This window comes from Squalius cephalus, assembly GCF_949319135.1.
Source record: "Squalius cephalus genome assembly, chromosome: 24".
Taxonomy (NCBI): Eukaryota; Metazoa; Chordata; class Actinopteri; order Cypriniformes; family Leuciscidae; genus Squalius; species Squalius cephalus.
The window spans coordinates 149,168-167,500 of record NC_137145.1 but is presented as its reverse complement, the minus strand read 5'-3'; the positions used below and the strand labels follow the sequence as shown (position 1 = coordinate 167,500).

Below are 18,333 nucleotides of genomic sequence, written 5' to 3'. Positions count from 1 at the left end.
TGATTATGATCCAGACTGTGGATTGATATCATTCAGAATATTTCATCCCGTTTCTTAATGCTTAATTCTGTTCAGTCACTTCAGACAAAGAGTGTGAGACTCTCTATTGGTCTCCACAGCAACATCCTTGAAATTCTGTGTGTGAGTGTGTGTTGCTGCTGTTGTGTATTGCTTGTTAAGATGATGATGTATGTTCTCATTGTGTGTGTGTGTGTGTGTGTGTGTGTGTGTGTGTGTTTAGCTGGCTGCTGTATGTGGATTCGTGGTACCGTGGCTCATGTGTTGTTCTGGAGGAGGGTCAGACTGTGAAGACCAGCAGAACCGATCCCGATCCCGATCCCAGTGCTTTTCCGTCTGTGGGATCCGTCAGGACACTGAAGGTATCAGGAGCTGCCGCTTTCTCAGGCCTTTCCATTACTATAGGTTATATTAATATATAATTAATAGGGTATAAACGCAGAAAATAAACATTTCTAGAAATGTTTTTATACACAAATATGATTTTGATCATGTTGCGCTGTATATTTGAATGGTGTATATCTGAAACACTACTGTGATCTGCAACTCTCTTGTGGTGTCGAGACAAGTTATGCCCTCCAACAGACTTGAATGAATATAAATGCATTGCTTATAGCACCACCTTGTGGAGATTCTGCAGATCTAGTCACCCTGTATGTGTGTATTACATTTCATTATGAACAGCCATAGCAGTGACACAAAAATAGGCATGCTGAATTTCAACTGTCTCTATTAAATTGTTTGCTGCCTATTGCCTAATTTTTCATACATCCTGAAAATGTCCAGTTTTGTTAAGTTTGGACTTTGTGTTCACAAGATGTGTGTAGTGTAGGTGAGTTAACCAGTCCTGGCCATATCAGATTTCTGTGGCTTGTATCCATGGCCATAACTGGACATTTGGGCTGGGAAACCATGACACTGGGTATTAAAGGGTTAAAGACAATACAGTCTTCACTCCATTATCATGTTTTACGCCAGTGTTTGACATTGATTTTTACCCCAAACTGAAGACATGCAGCGCATACATTTTTTGTGACTGTACATGTTAATATATTTAATGAAGAGAGTTTATTATTGGTAGTGTGTGTTTTTTTAAACCCTTTATATTCTAACACTGTTCCGCTCAGACCGCACTGTATACACAAACTATATAAATCATACTGTACCAAGCTCAAAGGCTCAGGGAACCAGCGAACGTTCAATGTAACTTTTATAATAATAAAATAAACATAAACAAGCAGTCAGGTGAACTAACAGACATGAATCTGGAACTGTGTGTGTATTGTGTGTTCATGAGCTCTGCTGGAGTTAAAGCGTGTGTTTTGTTCAGGATGACAGTGTTCCAGAGATCCATCTGTATCCCAGCACGTCTCAGACGATCCGTGTTTATTCTGCGACGGACCTGACGGAGCGGGACGGGCCCGTGTTGCTCTCGGACCTCTGCGTCAGGACCGGATGGTAGGAAACGCCAGTAAACGACAGTTTTAGAGTGTCATGAAACCCCTGTTTTAGCCTGGTCGTTCACACCTCAGAGCTCAAGAAGTCTCTAGAAATGTGTGTGTAAACTGGGAAAGTGGGAGTGTAGAGGGTGGAAGAGCAGAGACAACAACCAGTCGAACACAGACCTGCTACACACTCATTATACAGACACATGAGTGCTTTTAGTGTTTTCAGTGATGATGTGCATATCTGTCTCAAAAAATGTGTTTTGGGGTTTCATGACCCTTTAAAGAAAGCAGGAAGTTTGATCTTAGTTGATCTGGGCAGAAACCATAAAAAAACAACCTTTTTTAATGTAATTTTCTTGATCACAAACTGGACGTTTGAAATGTTTCTAGCATTGCCACGAGGTTAGAGACCAGGAGCGTTTCGCCAGTCCACCACGTCCAAAGACACAATTATTATGGATTAATAATTAGCCAAAAAGTTCAAGTCACTTTCATTTATACAGCGCTTTAATAATATAGATGTTTCACAGCAGCTTTACAGTGATAACAGGAGATTACAGTAACAGAGAGTGTTTAGGCTTTACAGCAGCTCTAGAATAAAGTTATTGTCCAGATAAAGTTAGTTTTGATTGATTCACTTCCGTTGTAAAGATAATTAGTTATTAACTTAGCGGTCGCTTACACAACACCGTTTTAACTGAAGACAGAAACTTTTAATGTGTTCTGGATGTTCATTCACACACAACAGTGTTTGGAGCTCGAGAACGCAAACTTTTAAACAGGATCCAAGTTTTGAAGGTGCAAGTTTTGAAAATTTTTGATTAGCAAAGTAATTAAAAAAGTGGAATTCGCAGCTTTCTCTTACTACTGAAGGACATGCTTTTGACATTTATTTATTTTCCGCAAGCCGTTAAACCCAGCCGGATGTTGTGCTGGCAGTGGTTTATGTGTGTGTGTCCTCGATGTGCAGCTGGTTGGTGTTTGATCAGCCTGGATTCAGCGGCTCGTCTGCCGTTCTGGAAGCTGACGGGAGAATCACGCCGGTTCTCCAGGATTCCCTGCTGTCCCGTGTGAAGAGTCTTCGGCCAGTGAAACTGGTACATATTCACCCCTTCCCGACCACAGACACGCTCTTCACAATGTGCTCCGTAAACACCACGTTAGTAACACAGAAAGAGGTCGTCTGAAGAACCAATGCGAGAGCCTCAGATGTGAAGACAGCAGCGAGCGCAAGCTAACGTCTGCTGTTTCTCCTGTGTTTCAGGCTGGACTGCGGGTGACGAGACCTCTGGACCCGAAGGTGAGACAGACAGACAAACAGATGCTGATGTTCAAACAGATGCTGATGTTCAGAGCTGTTCTCAGATCAGCGGATGAGATTTCTGTCTCCTGTCTAGGTGATGTTGTTTGAGAAGCCGCAGTTCCAGGGTCAGTGCTGGGAGTTGCTGGATCACACACCCCGTCTGAGGGACATCGAGGGACCCGCCGCCGTCTCCTCTCTACGGGTCACCGGGGGAGTGTGTGTGTCTCTGATTCTCATGAAACAAGTGATGCTGTTAATGTTTCAGATGGAAACATCTGCAAATTGATGAACTTCTGTAGTGACGACTGGCTGGAAGTGTTTGTGTGTAAGTGTGAGTGTGTCTATGAGTATGTGTGAGTGAATGAGTATATGAGTGAGTATACGAGTGTGTGAGTATATGAGTGTGTGAGTATATGAGTGTGTGAGTATATGAGTGTGTGAGTATATGTGTGTGTGTGAGTATATGAGTGAGTATATGAGTGAGTATACGAGTGTGTGAGTATATATGTGTGAGTATATGAGTGTGTGAGTATATGAGTGAGTGTGTGTGAGTATATGAGTGTGTGAGTATATGAGTGTGTGAGTATATGTGTGTGTGTGAGTATATGAGTGAGTATATGAGTGAGTATACGAGTGTGTGAGTATATATGTGTGAGTATATGTGTGTGTGAGTATATGAGTGAGTGTGTGTGAGTATATGAGTGTGTGAGTATATGAGTGTGTGAGTATATGAGTGTGTGAGTATATGAGTGTGTGAGTATATGAGTGTGTGAGTATATGAGTGTGTGAGTATATGTGCGTGTGAGTATATGAGGGTGTGAGTATGAGTGTGTGAGTATATGAGTGTGTGAGTATATGTGTGTGTGAGTATATGAGTGTGTGAGTATATGTGCGTGTGAGTATATGAGTGTGTGAGTATATGAGTGTGTGAGTATATGAGTGTGTGAGTATATGAGTGTGTGAGTATATGAGTGTGTGAGTATATGAGTGTGTGAGTATATGTGTGTGTGAGTATATGAGTGAGTGTGTGTGAGTATATGAGTGTGTGAGTATATGTGCGTGTGAGTATATGAGTGTGTGAGTATATGTGCGTGTGAGTATATGAGTGTGTGAGTATATGAGGGTGTGAGTATATGAGTGTGTGAGTATATGAGTGTGTGAGTATATGTGTGTGTGAGTATATGAGTGTGTGAGTATATGTGCGTGTGAGTATATGAGTGTGTGAGTATATGAGTGTGTGAGTATATGAGTGTGTGAGTATATGAGTGTGTGAGTATATGAGTGTGTGAGTATATGTGTGTGTGAGTATATGAGTGAGTGTGTGTGAGTATATGTGCGTGTGAGTATATGTGCGTGTGAGTATATGAGGGTGTGAGTATATGAGTATGTGTGTGAGTATATGAGCGTGTGAGTATATGAGTGAGTGTGTGTGAGTATATGAGCGTGTGAGTATATGAGTGAGTGCGTGAGTATATGTGTGTGAGTATATGAGTGAGTGTGTGAGTATATGTGTGTGAGTATATGAGTGTGAGTATATCTGTGTGTGAGTATATGAGTGAGTGAGTATATGAGTGTGTGAGTATGAGTGAGTGCGTGTGAGTATGTGTGTGAGTATATGAGTGAGTGTGTGTGAGTATATGAGCGTGTGAGTATGTGTGAGTGAGTATATATATGATTGTGTGTGTGAATGTGAGCGTGTGAGTATGTACGTCTGAGTATGAGTGTGTGAGTATATGAGTAAGTGTGTGTGAGTATGTTTTAGTATTTGTGTGTGTGTGTGTGTGTGTGTGTGAGAGTATATGAGTGTGTGAGTATGTGCGAGTGAGTATGAGTGTGTGAGTATATGAGTGTGTGAGTATATGAGTGTGTGAGTATATGTGTGTGTGTGAGTATATGAGTGAGTATATGAGTGAGTATACGAGTGTGTGAGTATATATGTGTGAGTATATGAGTGTGTGAGTATATGAGTGAGTGTGTGTGAGTATATGAGTGTGTGAGTATATGAGTGTGTGAGTATATGTGTGTGTGTGAGTATATGAGTGAGTATATGAGTGAGTATACGAGTGTGTGAGTATATATGTGTGAGTATATGTGTGTGTGAGTATATGAGTGAGTGTGTGTGAGTATATGAGTGTGTGAGTATATGAGTGTGTGAGTATATGAGTGTGTGAGTATATGAGTGTGTGAGTATATGAGTGTGTGAGTATATGTGCGTGTGAGTATATGAGGGTGTGAGTATGAGTGTGTGAGTATATGAGTGTGTGAGTATATGTGTGTGTGAGTATATGAGTGTGTGAGTATATGTGCGTGTGAGTATATGAGTGTGTGAGTATATGAGTGTGTGAGTATATGAGTGTGTGAGTATATGAGTGTGTGAGTATATGAGTGTGTGAGTATATGAGTGTGTGAGTATATGTGTGTGTGAGTATATGAGTGTGTGAGTATATGTGCGTGTGAGTATATGAGGGTGTGAGTATGAGTGTGTGAGTATATGAGTGTGTGAGTATATGTGTGTGTGAGTATATGAGTGTGTGAGTATATGTGCGTGTGAGTATATGAGTGTGTGAGTATATGTGCGTGTGAGTATATGAGGGTGTGAGTATGAGTGTGTGAGTATATGAGTGTGTGAGTATATGTGTGTGTGAGTATATGAGTGTGTGAGTATATGAGTGTGTGAGTATATGAGTGTGTGAGTATATGTGCGTGTGAGTATATGAGGGTGTGAGTATGAGTGTGTGAGTATATGAGTGTGTGAGTATATGTGTGTGTGAGTATATGAGTGTGTGAGTATATGTGCGTGTGAGTATATGAGTGTGTGAGTATATGAGTGTGTGAGTATATGAGTGTGTGAGTATATGAGTGTGTGAGTATATGAGTGTGTGAGTATATGTGTGTGTGAGTATATGAGTGAGTGTGTGTGAGTATATGAGTGTGTGAGTATATGTGCGTGTGAGTATATGAGTGTGTGAGTATATGTGCGTGTGAGTATATGAGTGTGTGAGTATATGAGGGTGTGAGTATATGAGTGTGTGAGTATATGAGTGTGTGAGTATATGTGTGTGTGAGTATATGAGTGTGTGAGTATATGTGCGTGTGAGTATATGAGTGTGTGAGTATATGAGTGTGTGAGTATATGAGTGTGTGAGTATATGAGTGTGTGAGTATATGAGTGTGTGAGTATATGTGTGTGTGAGTATATGAGTGAGTGTGTGTGAGTATATGTGCGTGTGAGTATATGTGCGTGTGAGTATATGAGGGTGTGAGTATATGAGTATGTGTGTGAGTATATGAGCGTGTGAGTATATGAGTGAGTGTGTGTGAGTATATGAGCGTGTGAGTATATGAGTGAGTGCGTGAGTATATGTGTGTGAGTATATGAGTGAGTGTGTGAGTATATGTGTGTGAGTATATGAGTGTGAGTATATCTGTGTGTGAGTATATGAGTGAGTGAGTATATGAGTGTGTGAGTATGAGTGAGTGCGTGTGAGTATGTGTGTGAGTATATGAGTGAGTGTGTGTGAGTATATGAGCGTGTGAGTATGTGTGAGTGAGTATATATATGATTGTGTGTGTGAATGTGAGCGTGTGAGTATGTACGTCTGAGTATGAGTGTGTGAGTATATGAGTAAGTGTGTGTGAGTATGTTTTAGTATTTGTGTGTGTGTGTGTGTGTGTGTGTGTGAGAGTATATGAGTGTGTGAGTATGTGCGAGTGAGTATGAGTGTGTGAGTATATGAGTAAGTGTGTGTGAGTATGTTTTAGTATTTGTGTGTGTGTGTGTGTGTGTGTGAGAGTATATGAGTGTGTGAGTATGTGCGAGTGAGTATGTGCGTGAGTATATGAGTGTGTGAGGATATGAGTAAGTGTGTGTGAGTATATGTGTTAGTATTTATGTGTGTGTGTGAGTATATGAGCGTGTTAGTATATGTGTGTGAGAGTATATGAGTGAGTGTGTGTGTGAGTATATGTGTGTTAGTATTTATGTGTGTGCGTGTGAGTATATGAGTGTGTGAGTATATGTGTGTTAATATTTATGTGTGTGTGTGTGAGTATATGAGCGTGTGAGTATATGTGCGTGAGTATATGAGTGTGTGAGTATATGAGTGAGTGTGTGTGAGTATATGTGTGTTAGTATTTATGTGTGTGTGTGAGTATATGTGTGTTAGTATTTGTGTGTGTGTGAGTATATGAGTGTGAGTATATGTGTGTTAGTATTTATGTGCGTGTGTGAGTATATGAGCGTGTTAGTATATGAGTGTGAGTATATGTGTGTGTGAGTATATGAGTGAGTGTGTGTGAGTATATGTGTGTTAGTATTTATGTGTGTGTGTGAGTATATGAGCGTGTGAGTAGTAGATGAGTGTGTGAGTATATGTGTGTTAGTATTTGTGTGTGTGTTTGTGTGAGTATATGAGCGTGTGAGTATATGGGCCCTATCTTGCACCCAGCGCAATTGACTTTGTACACCGACGCATGTATCATTCCTATTTTGCACCCGCGCAAAACGGACTTTTCCCTCCACAGACACACGTCGGTTAACTAAGAAATACACTTGCGCTCCCGGGGGCGGTTCAGCGCAAAGAGGAGGCGTGTTCCGGCACAAACGTTCCCTCTGCTATTTTGCAGGTTTAGAAAACAATTGCGCCACTAACCAGAAAAAACTAGTTTAAAGTCAGTGGCGCGTTGCGCATGTTATTCATATGCTATTTTAAGGGCGCATGCTTGGCCATAATCAATGTAGCGTGAGCACAACGCACATACACTTTGATTCTCTCATCTACACAGAAGCAGCAGTTTTCATTTTTGCAAATCATACATTATTACAATAGATAGATAGATAGACAGACAATTTATTATAAAAGCATACATCTATTCTAGCTTACACATTTACCCAAATTATCATACGCCTGTTTAACCGAAGCTAATCTGGGTGTGTTTCTCCATCCCCAATGTCACTTCTCTGTGTTTTACGGCCCTGACGAGAACGCCGGTCTCCTCGGCTGTGAACCGCTCCTGGCGTGCGTCTGGCAAATCCGCCGTTATAATAGCAATCCGCCATGGAACAAGCGCGCCTGCTCTTAAAGGGAATGTGAGATGACTCTCTGATTGGTTTATTTCACGTTACGCCCAAACCACACCTATGAGTAATGAAGCGACTTCAGACCAACACATTTTAGATTTGTGTCGGGCGCAAGAGTCATTTATCCCGCCGGGAAAATAGCAACAGCACCCGAGACCCGCCCACAAAGTTACTTGCGCTTTGCGCTTTGACACTTGCGTTTCAGATCGTTAAAATAGGGCCCTATGTGTGTTAGTATTTCTGTGTGTGTGTGTGAGAGTATATTAGCGTGTGAGTATATGTGTGTTAGTATTTGTGTGTGTGTGTGAGTATATTAGCGTGTGAGTATATGAGCGTTTGAGTATATGAGTGAGTGTGTGTGAGTATATGTGTGTTAGTATTTATGTGTGTGTGTGTGTGTGTGAGTATATGAGCGTGTGAGTATGTGTGTTAGTATTTGTGCGTGTGTGTGAGTATATTAGCGTGTGAGTATATGAGCGTTTGAGTATATGAGTGAGTGTGTGTGAGTATATGTGTGTTAGCTTTTATGTGTGTGTGTGTAAGTATATGAGCGTGTGAGTATATGAGTGTGAGTATATGTGTGTTAGTATTTATGTGTGTGTGTGAGTATATGAGTGTGTGAGTATATGTGTGTTAGTATTTATGTGTGTGTGTGTGTGTGTAAGTATATGAGCGTGTGAGTATATGAGTGTGAGTATATGTGTGTTAGTATTTATGTGTGTGTGTGAGTATATGAGTGTGAGTATATGTGTGTTAGTATTTATGTGTGTGTGTGTGAGTATATGAGTGTGTGAGTATATGTGTGTTAGTATTTATGTGTGTGTGTGTGAGTATATGAGTGTGTGAGTATATGTGTGTTAGTATTTATGTGTGTGTGTGTGAGTATATGAGTGTGTGAGTATATGTGTGTTAGTATTTATGTGTGTGTGTGTGTGTGAGTATATGAGTGTGAGTATATGTGTGTTAGTATTTATGTGTGTGTGTGTGAGTATATGAGTGTGTGAGTATATGTGTGTGTGTGTGAGTATGAGCGTTTGAGTATATGAGTGAGTGTGTGTGAGTATATGTGTGTTAGTATTTATGTGTGTGTGTGAGTATATGTGTGTTAGTATTTGTGTGTGTGAGTATATGAGTGTGAGTATATGTGTGTTAGTATTTATGTGTGTGTGTGTGAGTATATGAGTGTGAGTATATGTGTGTTAGTATTTATGTGTGTGTGTGTGAGTATATGAGTGTGTGAGTATATGTGTGTTAGTATTTATGTGTGTGTGCGTATATGAGCATGTGAATATATTAGTGTGTGAGTATATGAGCGTTTGAGTATATGAGTGTGTGTGAGTATATGTGTGTTAGTATTTGTGTGTGAGAGTATATGAGTGAGTGTGTGTGAGTATATATGTGTTAGTATTTGTGTGTGTGTGAGTATATGAGTGAGTGTGTGTGTGTGTGTGTGAGTATATGAGTGTTAGTATTTGTGTGTGTGTGTGTGTGAGTATATGAGTGAGTGTGTGTGTGAGTATATGTGTGTTAGTATTTGTGTGTGTGTGTGTGTGTGTGTGTGAGAGTATATGAGTGAGTGTGTGTGTGAGTATATGTGTGTTAGTATTTGTGTGTGTGTGTGTGAGTATATGAGTGTGTGAGTATATGTGTGTTAGTATTTATGTGTGTGTGTGTGAGTATATGTGTGTTAGTATTTGTGTGTGTGTGTGTGTGTGTGTGTGAGTATATGAGTGAGTGTGTGTGTGAGTATATGTGTGTTAGTATTTATGTGTGTGTGTGTGAGTATATGAGTGTGTGAGTATATGTGTGTTAGTATTTATGTGTGTGTGTGTGTGTGTAAGTATATGAGCGTGTGAGTATATGAGTGTGAGTATATGTGTGTTAGTATTTATGTGTGTGTGTGTAAGTATATGAGCGTGTGAGTATATGAGTGTGAGTATATGTGTGTTAGTATTTATGTGTGTGTGTGTGAGTATATGAGTGTGTGAGTATATGTGTGTGTGTGAGTATGAGCGTTTGAGTATATGAGTGAGTGTGTGTGAGTATATGTGTGTTAGTATTTATGTGTGTGTGTGAGTATATGTGTGTTAGTATTTGTGTGTGTGTGAGTATATGAGTGTGAGTATATGTGTGTTAGTATTTATGTGTGTGTGTGTGAGTATATGAGTGTGAGTATATGTGTGTTAGTATTTATGTGTGTGTGTGTGAGTATATGAGTGTGTGAGTATATGTGTGTTAGTATTTATGTGTGTGTGCGTATATGAGCATGTGAATATATTAGTGTGTGAGTATATGAGTGTGTGAGTATATGTGTGTTAGTATTTATGTGTGTGTGTGTGAGTATATGAGTGTGTGAGTATATGTGTGTGTGTGAGTATGAGCGTTTGAGTATATGAGTGAGTGTGTGTGAGTATATGTGTGTTAGTATTTATGTGTGTGTGTGAGTATATGTGTGTTAGTATTTGTGTGTGTGTGAGTATATGAGTGTGAGTATATGTGTGTTAGTATTTATGTGTGTGTGAGTATATGAGTGTGAGTATATGTGTGTTAGTATTTATGTGTGTGTGTGTGAGTATATGAGTGTGTGAGTATATGTGTGTTAGTATTTATGTGTGTGTGCGTATATGAGCATGTGAATATATTAGTGTGTGAGTATATGAGCGTTTGAGTATATGAGTGTGTGTGAGTATATGTGTGTTAGTATTTGTGTGTGAGAGTATATGAGTGAGTGTGTGTGAGTATATATGTGTTAGTATTTGTGTGTGTGTGAGTATATGAGTGAGTGTGTGTGTGTGTGTGTGAGTATGTGAGTGTTAGTATTTGTGTGTGTGTGTGTGTGTGTGTGTGAGTATATGAGTGAGTGTGTGTGAGTATATGTGTGTTAGTGTGTGTGTGTGTGTGTGTGTGTGTGTGAGTATATGAGTGAGTGTGTGTGTGAGTATATGAGTGAGTGTGTGTGTGTGTGTGAGTATATGAGTGAGTGTGTGTGTGTGTGAGTATATGAGTGAGTGTGTGTGAGTATATGTGTGTTAGTGTGTGTGTGTGTGTGTGTGTGTGTGTGTGAGTATATGTGTGTTAGTGTGTGTGTGTGTGTGTGTGTGTGAGTATATGAGTGAGTGTGTGTGTGAGTATATGTGTGTTAGTATTTGTGTGTGTGTGTGTGTGAGGAATGATACGTTCAGACATGTTCATGTTTGCTCTCGTCACACACGGGTCGCGTGGCGTTCAGCTCTAGACTCTAAAACAGTGAGTGTTGATTTTAAGCAGGAGTAAAGTGACGTCGATGAGGATGAAGTTCTGTGTCTGAGAAATCAGAGAAAGGCCAGTCTGTGTTATTACATGAAACGGATGGTATTCAAACAGCACAACGTTCTGCTGAAAATGCACAATCTTTCAGCCTAGTGCAGAGTTATTAACACATTAATAATACATTAATAATTTAATTTAATGGAAAAATATAACAGGTTCTGTATACAGCCGGCAGTGTGAATGTAAATGCGTCTCGTCCACTGTGTGTTTCCATCTTTACACAGCAGCTGATGTTTCCATCAGTCACATGAACACACTGCTGGTCAAAAACACTCAGTGTGTGTGTGTGTGTGTGTGTGTTAGATGGGTGTGCTTCTCCAGTGAAGGGTTCAGAGGTCATCAGTGTGTGCTGGAGGAGGGGGAATACAGCGACTGTACACGAGTGTTCGGAGGAGCTGAGCTGACGATCCAGTCACTGCGCTTCATTCAGACTGTGAGTGTTCCTGATGTTTCCATGGCCTTCATCAGGCCTGTGCTTGTGTAAATGCTTCAGAGGTCCATTAGTTCATCACCACAGTATTGTTGCTCAAGATCATGTTTCACGTTTAAGTATTATGGAATTAAAAATGAGAAAAAGTGGATGAGAAAAGATAATTGAAATGCCTCAATGTGAGCGACCTTATCAGGGATCTTGTGTTTGCTAATGACCCGTCACGTTCCCTCAGGATTTCCTGGAGCCAGTGGTGTGTGTGAAGAGCTGTGATGAGGAAACCGAGGTGTGTGTGGACGTCCCGGATCTGCAGGAGTCCGACAGCATCAGTGTGAAGAGCGGAGCGTGAGGAAGCGTTTCAGAACTGCGATAAGAGCCACAGAGAGCGAAGGCCTGCTCACACCGAGAACTAGAACTATAATGAGAACTACACTAACACTCAAACGCTTGCGGTCGGGAAGATTTTTAATGTTTTTAACAGAAGTCTCTTCTCACCAAGACAAAAATACAGTAAAAACAGTGAAACAATATTCCAATGTAAAACAGCTGTTTTCTTGTGCCAGAACTCTCTGTGCTGGGTTGTGACAGGAAGGGCATCCGACGTAAAACCTGTGCCGAATCATGAGTGTGTGAAGCAGACCCTGCAAATGAGCGGGAATAACGCTAAAAAAGAGAGAGAGTAAAACCTCTATGTGAATATACAGTAAAGTGTAATTTATTCCTGTGATCAAAGCTGAACTTTCAGCATCATTACTCCAGTCTTCAGTGTCACATGATCCTTCAGAAATCACTCTAATATGAGGATTTTTTCAGGATTTTTTAGCCACGTTTCATGTGACACTGAAGACTGGAGTAATGATGCTGAAAGTTCAGCTTTGATCTCAGGAATAAATGACACTTTACTGTATATTCACATAGAAAACAGATGATTTAAATCAGAATAATATTTCACAATATTACTGTTTTTTTGTATTTTTAATCAAATAAATGCAGCCTTGGTGAGCGTTTATTACTTGGTGAGCAGGAGAGACTTCTTTTAAAAACATTAAAAATCTTACCGATCCAAAACCTTTGACTGGTAGAGTATATCCCACTCCAGCAGACGTTTATTCTAAGAGCGCTGTCGCTTTAAATGCACAAGCTCTTTAAAGCAGGATTGCTCTCATATTGTTTCTCTGTGTCGTTACAGTTAAAGTTCTGGTCCTCGGTGTGAAGGGCTCCTGACAGCAGGAGTCTGATGTGTGTGTGTGTGTGTGTGTGTTTCAGGTGGGTGGCGTACAGCGGCAGGTGTTTCACTGGACATCAGTATGTTCTGGAGAAAGGCCAGTATCCCGGGCAGCTTCAGTGGGGCGACGGCCAGAGCTCAGCTCAGTCCCTGCGGGCCGTTCACAGGGTGAGACACACACACACACACACACACACTCACACACTTACACACTCACACTCCAACTCACACTCACACACACACACACACACACACACACACACACACACACACACACACACGCGCACACTCACACTCACACACTTACACACTCACACTCCAACTCACACTCACACACACACACACACACACACTCACACTCACACACTCACACTCCAACTCACACACACACACACACACACACACACACACACACACACACACACACACACACACACACACACACACACACACACTCACACACTTACACACTCACACTCCAACTCACACTCACACACACACACACACACACACACACACACGCGCACACTCACACTCACACACTTACACACTCACACTCCAACTCACACTCACACACACACACACACTCACACACTCACACTCCAACTCACACACACACACACACACACACACACACACACACACTCACTCACTCACTCACTCACTCATGCATGCACACACACACACACACACACACACACACACACACACTCACCCTCACTCAAGCATGCACACACTCACACTCACTCATACTCACACACACACACACACACACACACACTCACTCACTCACTCACTCACTCACTCACTCACTCACTCACTCACTCACTCACTCACTCACTCATGCATGCACACACACACACACACACACATACACACACTCACCCTCACTCAAGCATGCACATACTCACACTCACACACACTTACACTCACTCACGCATGCACACACACACACACACACACACACACACACACACACACACACACACACACAGCTTCACTTCACACTTCAACTGAAGAGTGTGTGTAGATACAGGGTGCATGACAGACTTTCATTGGTGCATGTCTTTTCCTCCACAGGAAGTGTCTCGGATCGCGGATCCACAGTTTTTGGTATGTTTGCATTTCATTTGCTGCTAACAATATTCAGAGGCTGCGTCACTCGAAGCGTCACTGCATGCACAGTTTTACATAGGTTATGAACCCTGTTTTCAGACAGGTGAATATAACTTTCATAAAAGTCCAGTATAAATGGTACTGGCACTCGTGAACGGCAGCTGTTCTCCGCAGGCTACACCAGGGGTTCCCAAACTTTTCCATTCCAGGACCACCAAGACAAGTATAATCTATCCATAATACCTAATAGTTTTAGTCTGCTGCCTCAACTGATTTACACAGACATGGCAGAACAAATTTAAAGTAATGAAAAAGTAGTCTACTGTAAGCTTAATCTTAACCAAAAGTTTGATATTACAAAAAATTGAATATAAAAAAATAATAAACTAATAATTTTTACATTTACATTTTACATTTATTCATTTAGCTGACGCTTTTATCCAAAGCGACTTACAATTGCTATATATGTCAGAGGTCGCACGCCTCTGGAGCAACTAGGGGTTAAGTGTCTTGCTCAGGGACACATTGGTGTCTCACAGTGGATTCGAACCCGGGTCTCTCACACCAAAGGCATGTGTCTTATCCATTGCGCCACACCACACACTAATTGTATCTGATAGTAGGGTTAGGACTGTAAAATTTCAATACTAATATATTTATGCTGCGTGTGTTGTTAAACTCATCGCGGTGTTCAGGGCAGAAAACACTTTCGTGCTCGTGCGTGTACATGGGAAATATTTTTTACATGAATATTTTCCTTATGTGTTGGTAGGTAACCAAAAGCAAGGGAACGCAAACAACACACTCTTACGACGACCATATCTCTGAAAGACAACAGTGCTGAGTTGAACAGACGACGAGAGACAATGCGTTTGACACCAACGATCAGCTTAGCTCACAATGCTTTTGGGAATCGCAGCCCAGACCTAAATCAGCCGTTCGTCAGAATGCAGAATACAGCGCAGTGATTTGAATAAACATTTAACAACGCTCGGTTTGATTGCGGAAGCAGAAGGATGCAGCCTCTGAATTGGGACTCGGTAATGAGTCCAGCGAGCGCCGCTAACGTGTTTCTCTCTGAGCGCCGCTAACGTGTTTCTCTCTGAGCGCCGCTAACGTGTTTCTCTCTGAGCGCCACTAACGTGTTTCTCTCTGAGCGCCGCTTACGTGTTTCTCTCTGAGCGCCGCTAACGTGTTTCTCTCTGAGCGCCGCTAACGTGTTTCTCTCTGAGCGCCGCTAACGTGTTTCTCTCTGAGCGCCGCTAACGTGTTTCTCTCTGAGCGCCGCTAACGTGTTTCTCTCTGAGCGCCGCTAACGTGTTTCTCTCTGAGCGCCGCTTACGTGTTTCTCTCTGAGCGCCGCTTACGTGTTTCTCTCTGAGCGCCGCTAACGTGTTTCTCTCTGAGCGCCGCTAACGTGTTTCTCTCTGAGCGCCGCTAACGTGTTTCTCTCTGAGCGCCGCTAACGTGTTTCTCTCTGAGCGCCGCTAATGTGTTTCTCTCTGAGCGCCGCTTACGTGTTTCTCTCTGAGCGCCGCTAGCGTGTTTCTCTCTGAGCGCCGCTAACGTGTTTCTCTCTGAGCGCCGCTTACGTGTTTCTCTCTGAGCGCCGCTAACGTGTTTCTCTGTGAGCGCCGCTTATGTGTTTCTCTCTGAGCGCCGCTTACGTGTTTCTCTCTGAGCGCCGCTAGCGTGTTTCTCTCTGAGCGCCGCTAACGTGTTTCTCTCTGAGCGCCGCTTACGTGTTTCTCTCTGAGCGCCGCTAACGTGTTTCTCTCTGAGCGCCGCTAACGTGTTTCTCTCTGAGCGCCGCTAACCTGTTTCTCTCTGAGCGCCGCTAATGTGTTTCTCTCTGAGCGCCGCTTACGTGTTTCTCTCTGAGCGCCGCTAACGTGTTTCTCTCTGAGCGCCGCTAACGTGTTTCTCTCTGAGCGCCGCTAACGTGTTTCTCTCTGAGCGCAGCTAACGTGTTTCTCTCTGAGCGCCGCTTACGTGTTTCTCTCTGAGCGCCGCTTACGCGTTTCTCTCTGAGCGCCGCTAGCGTGTTTCTCTCTGAGCGCCGCTAACGTGTTTCTCTCTGAGCGCCGCTTACGTGTTTCTCTCTGAGCGCCGCTTACGTGTTTCTCTCTGAGCGCCGCTAGCGTGTTTCTCTCTGAGCGCCGCTAACGTGTTTCTCTCTGAGCGCCGCTTACGTGTTTCTCTCTGAGCGCCGCTAACGTGTTTCTCTCTGAGCGCCGCTAACGTGTTTCTCTCTGAGCGCAGCTAACGTGTTTCTCTCTGAGCGCCGCTTACGTGTTTCTCTCTGAGCGCCGCTTACGCGTTTCTCTCTGAGCGCCGCTAGCGTGTTTCTCTCTGAGCGCCGCTAGCGTGTTTCTCTCTGAGCGCCGCTAACGTGTTTCTCTCTGAGCGCCGCTAGGCGTGTTTCTCTCTGAGCGCCGCTAACGTGTTTCTCTCTGAGCGCCGCTAATGTGTTTCTCTCTGAGCGCCGCTAACCTGTTTCTCTCTGAGCGCCGCTAACGTGTTTCTCTCTGAGCGCCGCTTACGTGTTTCTCTCTGAGCGCCGCTAACGTGTTTCTCTCTGAGCGCCGCTAATGTGTTTCTCTCTGAGCGCCGCTAACCTGTTTCTCTCTGAGCGCCGCTTACGTGTTTCTCTCTGAGCGCCGCTTACGTGTTTCTCTCTGAGCGCCGCTTACGTGTTTCTCTCTGAGCGCCGCTAACGTGTTTCTCTCTGAGCGCCGCTTACGTGTTTCTCTCTGAGCGCCGCTAACCTGTTTCTCTCTGAGCGCCGCTAACGTGTTTCTCTCTGAGCGCCGCTAACGTGTTTCTCTCTGAGCGCCGCTAACGTGTTTCTCTCTGAGCGCCGCTAACGTGTTTCTCTCTGAGCGCCGCTAACGTGTTTCTCTCTGAGCGCAGCTTACGTGTTTCTCTCTGAGCGCCGCTAACGTGTTTCTCTCTGAGCGCCGCTTACGTGTTTCTCTCTGAGCGCCGCTAACCTGTTTCTCTCTGAGCGCCGCTAACGTGTTTCTCTCTGAGCGCCGCTTACGTGTTTCTCTCTGAGCGCCGCTAACGTGTTTCTCTCTGAGCGCCGCTTACGTGTTTCTCTCTGAGCGCCGCTAACGTGTTTCTCTCTGAGCGCCGCTAATGTGTTTCTCTCTGAGCGCCGCTTACGTGTTTCTCTCTGAGCGCCGCTAGCGTGTTTCTCTCTGAGCGCCGCTAGCGTGTTTCTCTCTGAGCGCCGCTTACGCGTTTCTCTCTGAGCGCCGCTAGCGTGTTTCTCTCTGAGCGCCGCTAGCGTGTTTCTCTCTGAGCGCCGCTAGCGTGTTTCTCTCTGAGCGCCGCTAACGTGTTTCTCTCTGAGCGCCGCTAATGTGTTTCTCTCTGAGCGCCGCTAACCTGTTTCTCTCTGAGCGCCGCTAACGTGTTTCTCTCTGAGCGCCGCTTACGTGTTTCTCTCTGAGCGCCGCTAACGTGTTTCTCTCTGAGCGCCGCTAATGTGTTTCTCTCTGAGCGCCGCTTACGTGTTTCTCTCTGAGCGCCGCTTACGTGTTTCTCTCTGAGCGCCGCTAACCTGTTTCTCTCTGAGCGCCGCTAACGTGTTTCTCTCTGAGCGCCGCTTACGTGTTTCTCTCTGAGCGCAGCTTACGTGTTTCTCTCTGAGCGCCGCTAACATGTTTCTCTCTGAGCGCCGCTAACGTGTTTCTCTCTGAGCGCAGCTTACGTGTTTCTCTCTGAGCGCCGCTAACGTGTTTCTCTCTGAGCGCCGCTTACGTGTTTCTCTCTGAGCGCCGCTAACCTGTTTCTCTCTGAGCGCCGCTAATGTGTTTCTCTCTGAGCGCCGCTAACCTGTTTCTCTCTGAGCGCCGCTAATGTGTTTCTCTCTGAGCGCCGCTTACGTGTTTCTCTCTGAGCGCCGCTAACGTGTTTCTCTCTGAGCGCCGCTAACGTGTTTCTCTCTGAGCGCCGCTAACGTGTTTCTCTCTGAGCGCCGCTTACGTGTTTCTCTCTGAGCGCAGCTTACGTGTTTCTCTCTGAGCGCCGCTAACATGTTTCTCTCTGAGCGCCGCTAACGTGTTTCTCTCTGAGCGCCGCTTACGTGTTTCTCTCTGAGCGCAGCTTACGTGTTTCTCTCTGAGCGCAGCTTACGTGTTTCTCTCTGAGCGCCGCTAACATGTTTCTCTCTGAGCGCCGCTAACGTGTTTCTCTCTGAGCGCCGCTTACGTGTTTCTCTCTGAGCGCCGCTAACGTGTTTCTCTCTGAGCGCCGCTAACGTGTTTCTCTCTGAGCGCCGCTAACGTGTTTCTCTCTGAGCGCCGCTAGCGTGTTTCTCTCTGAGCGCCGCTTACGTGTTTCTCTCTGAGCGCCGCTAACGTGTTTCTCTCTGAGCGCCGCTAACGTGTTTCTCTC

At 43.8% G+C, this 18,333-nt stretch overlaps 1 protein-coding gene across 3 annotated transcripts in view; it reads left to right on the top strand.

Annotated features, from left to right (window-relative positions):
- LOC307152224 (beta/gamma crystallin domain-containing protein 3) overlaps nt 1–18,333 on the top strand; it is a 57,103-nt gene that overhangs the window by 19,673 nt on the left and 19,097 nt on the right. For all 3 annotated transcript variants that reach the window (XM_079860662.1, XM_079860661.1, XM_079860663.1), the window contains exons 7-15: nt 242–380; nt 1,349–1,476; nt 2,437–2,563; nt 2,731–2,766; nt 2,864–2,985; nt 11,462–11,591; nt 11,824–11,933; nt 12,855–12,981; nt 13,894–13,926. In XM_079860662.1, coding sequence (XP_079716788.1) covers nt 242–380; nt 1,349–1,476; nt 2,437–2,563; nt 2,731–2,766; nt 2,864–2,985; nt 11,462–11,591; nt 11,824–11,933; nt 12,855–12,981; nt 13,894–13,926 — 952 coding nt within the window. The remainder of the gene's footprint in view (nt 1–241; nt 381–1,348; nt 1,477–2,436; nt 2,564–2,730; nt 2,767–2,863; nt 2,986–11,461; nt 11,592–11,823; nt 11,934–12,854; nt 12,982–13,893; nt 13,927–18,333) is intronic.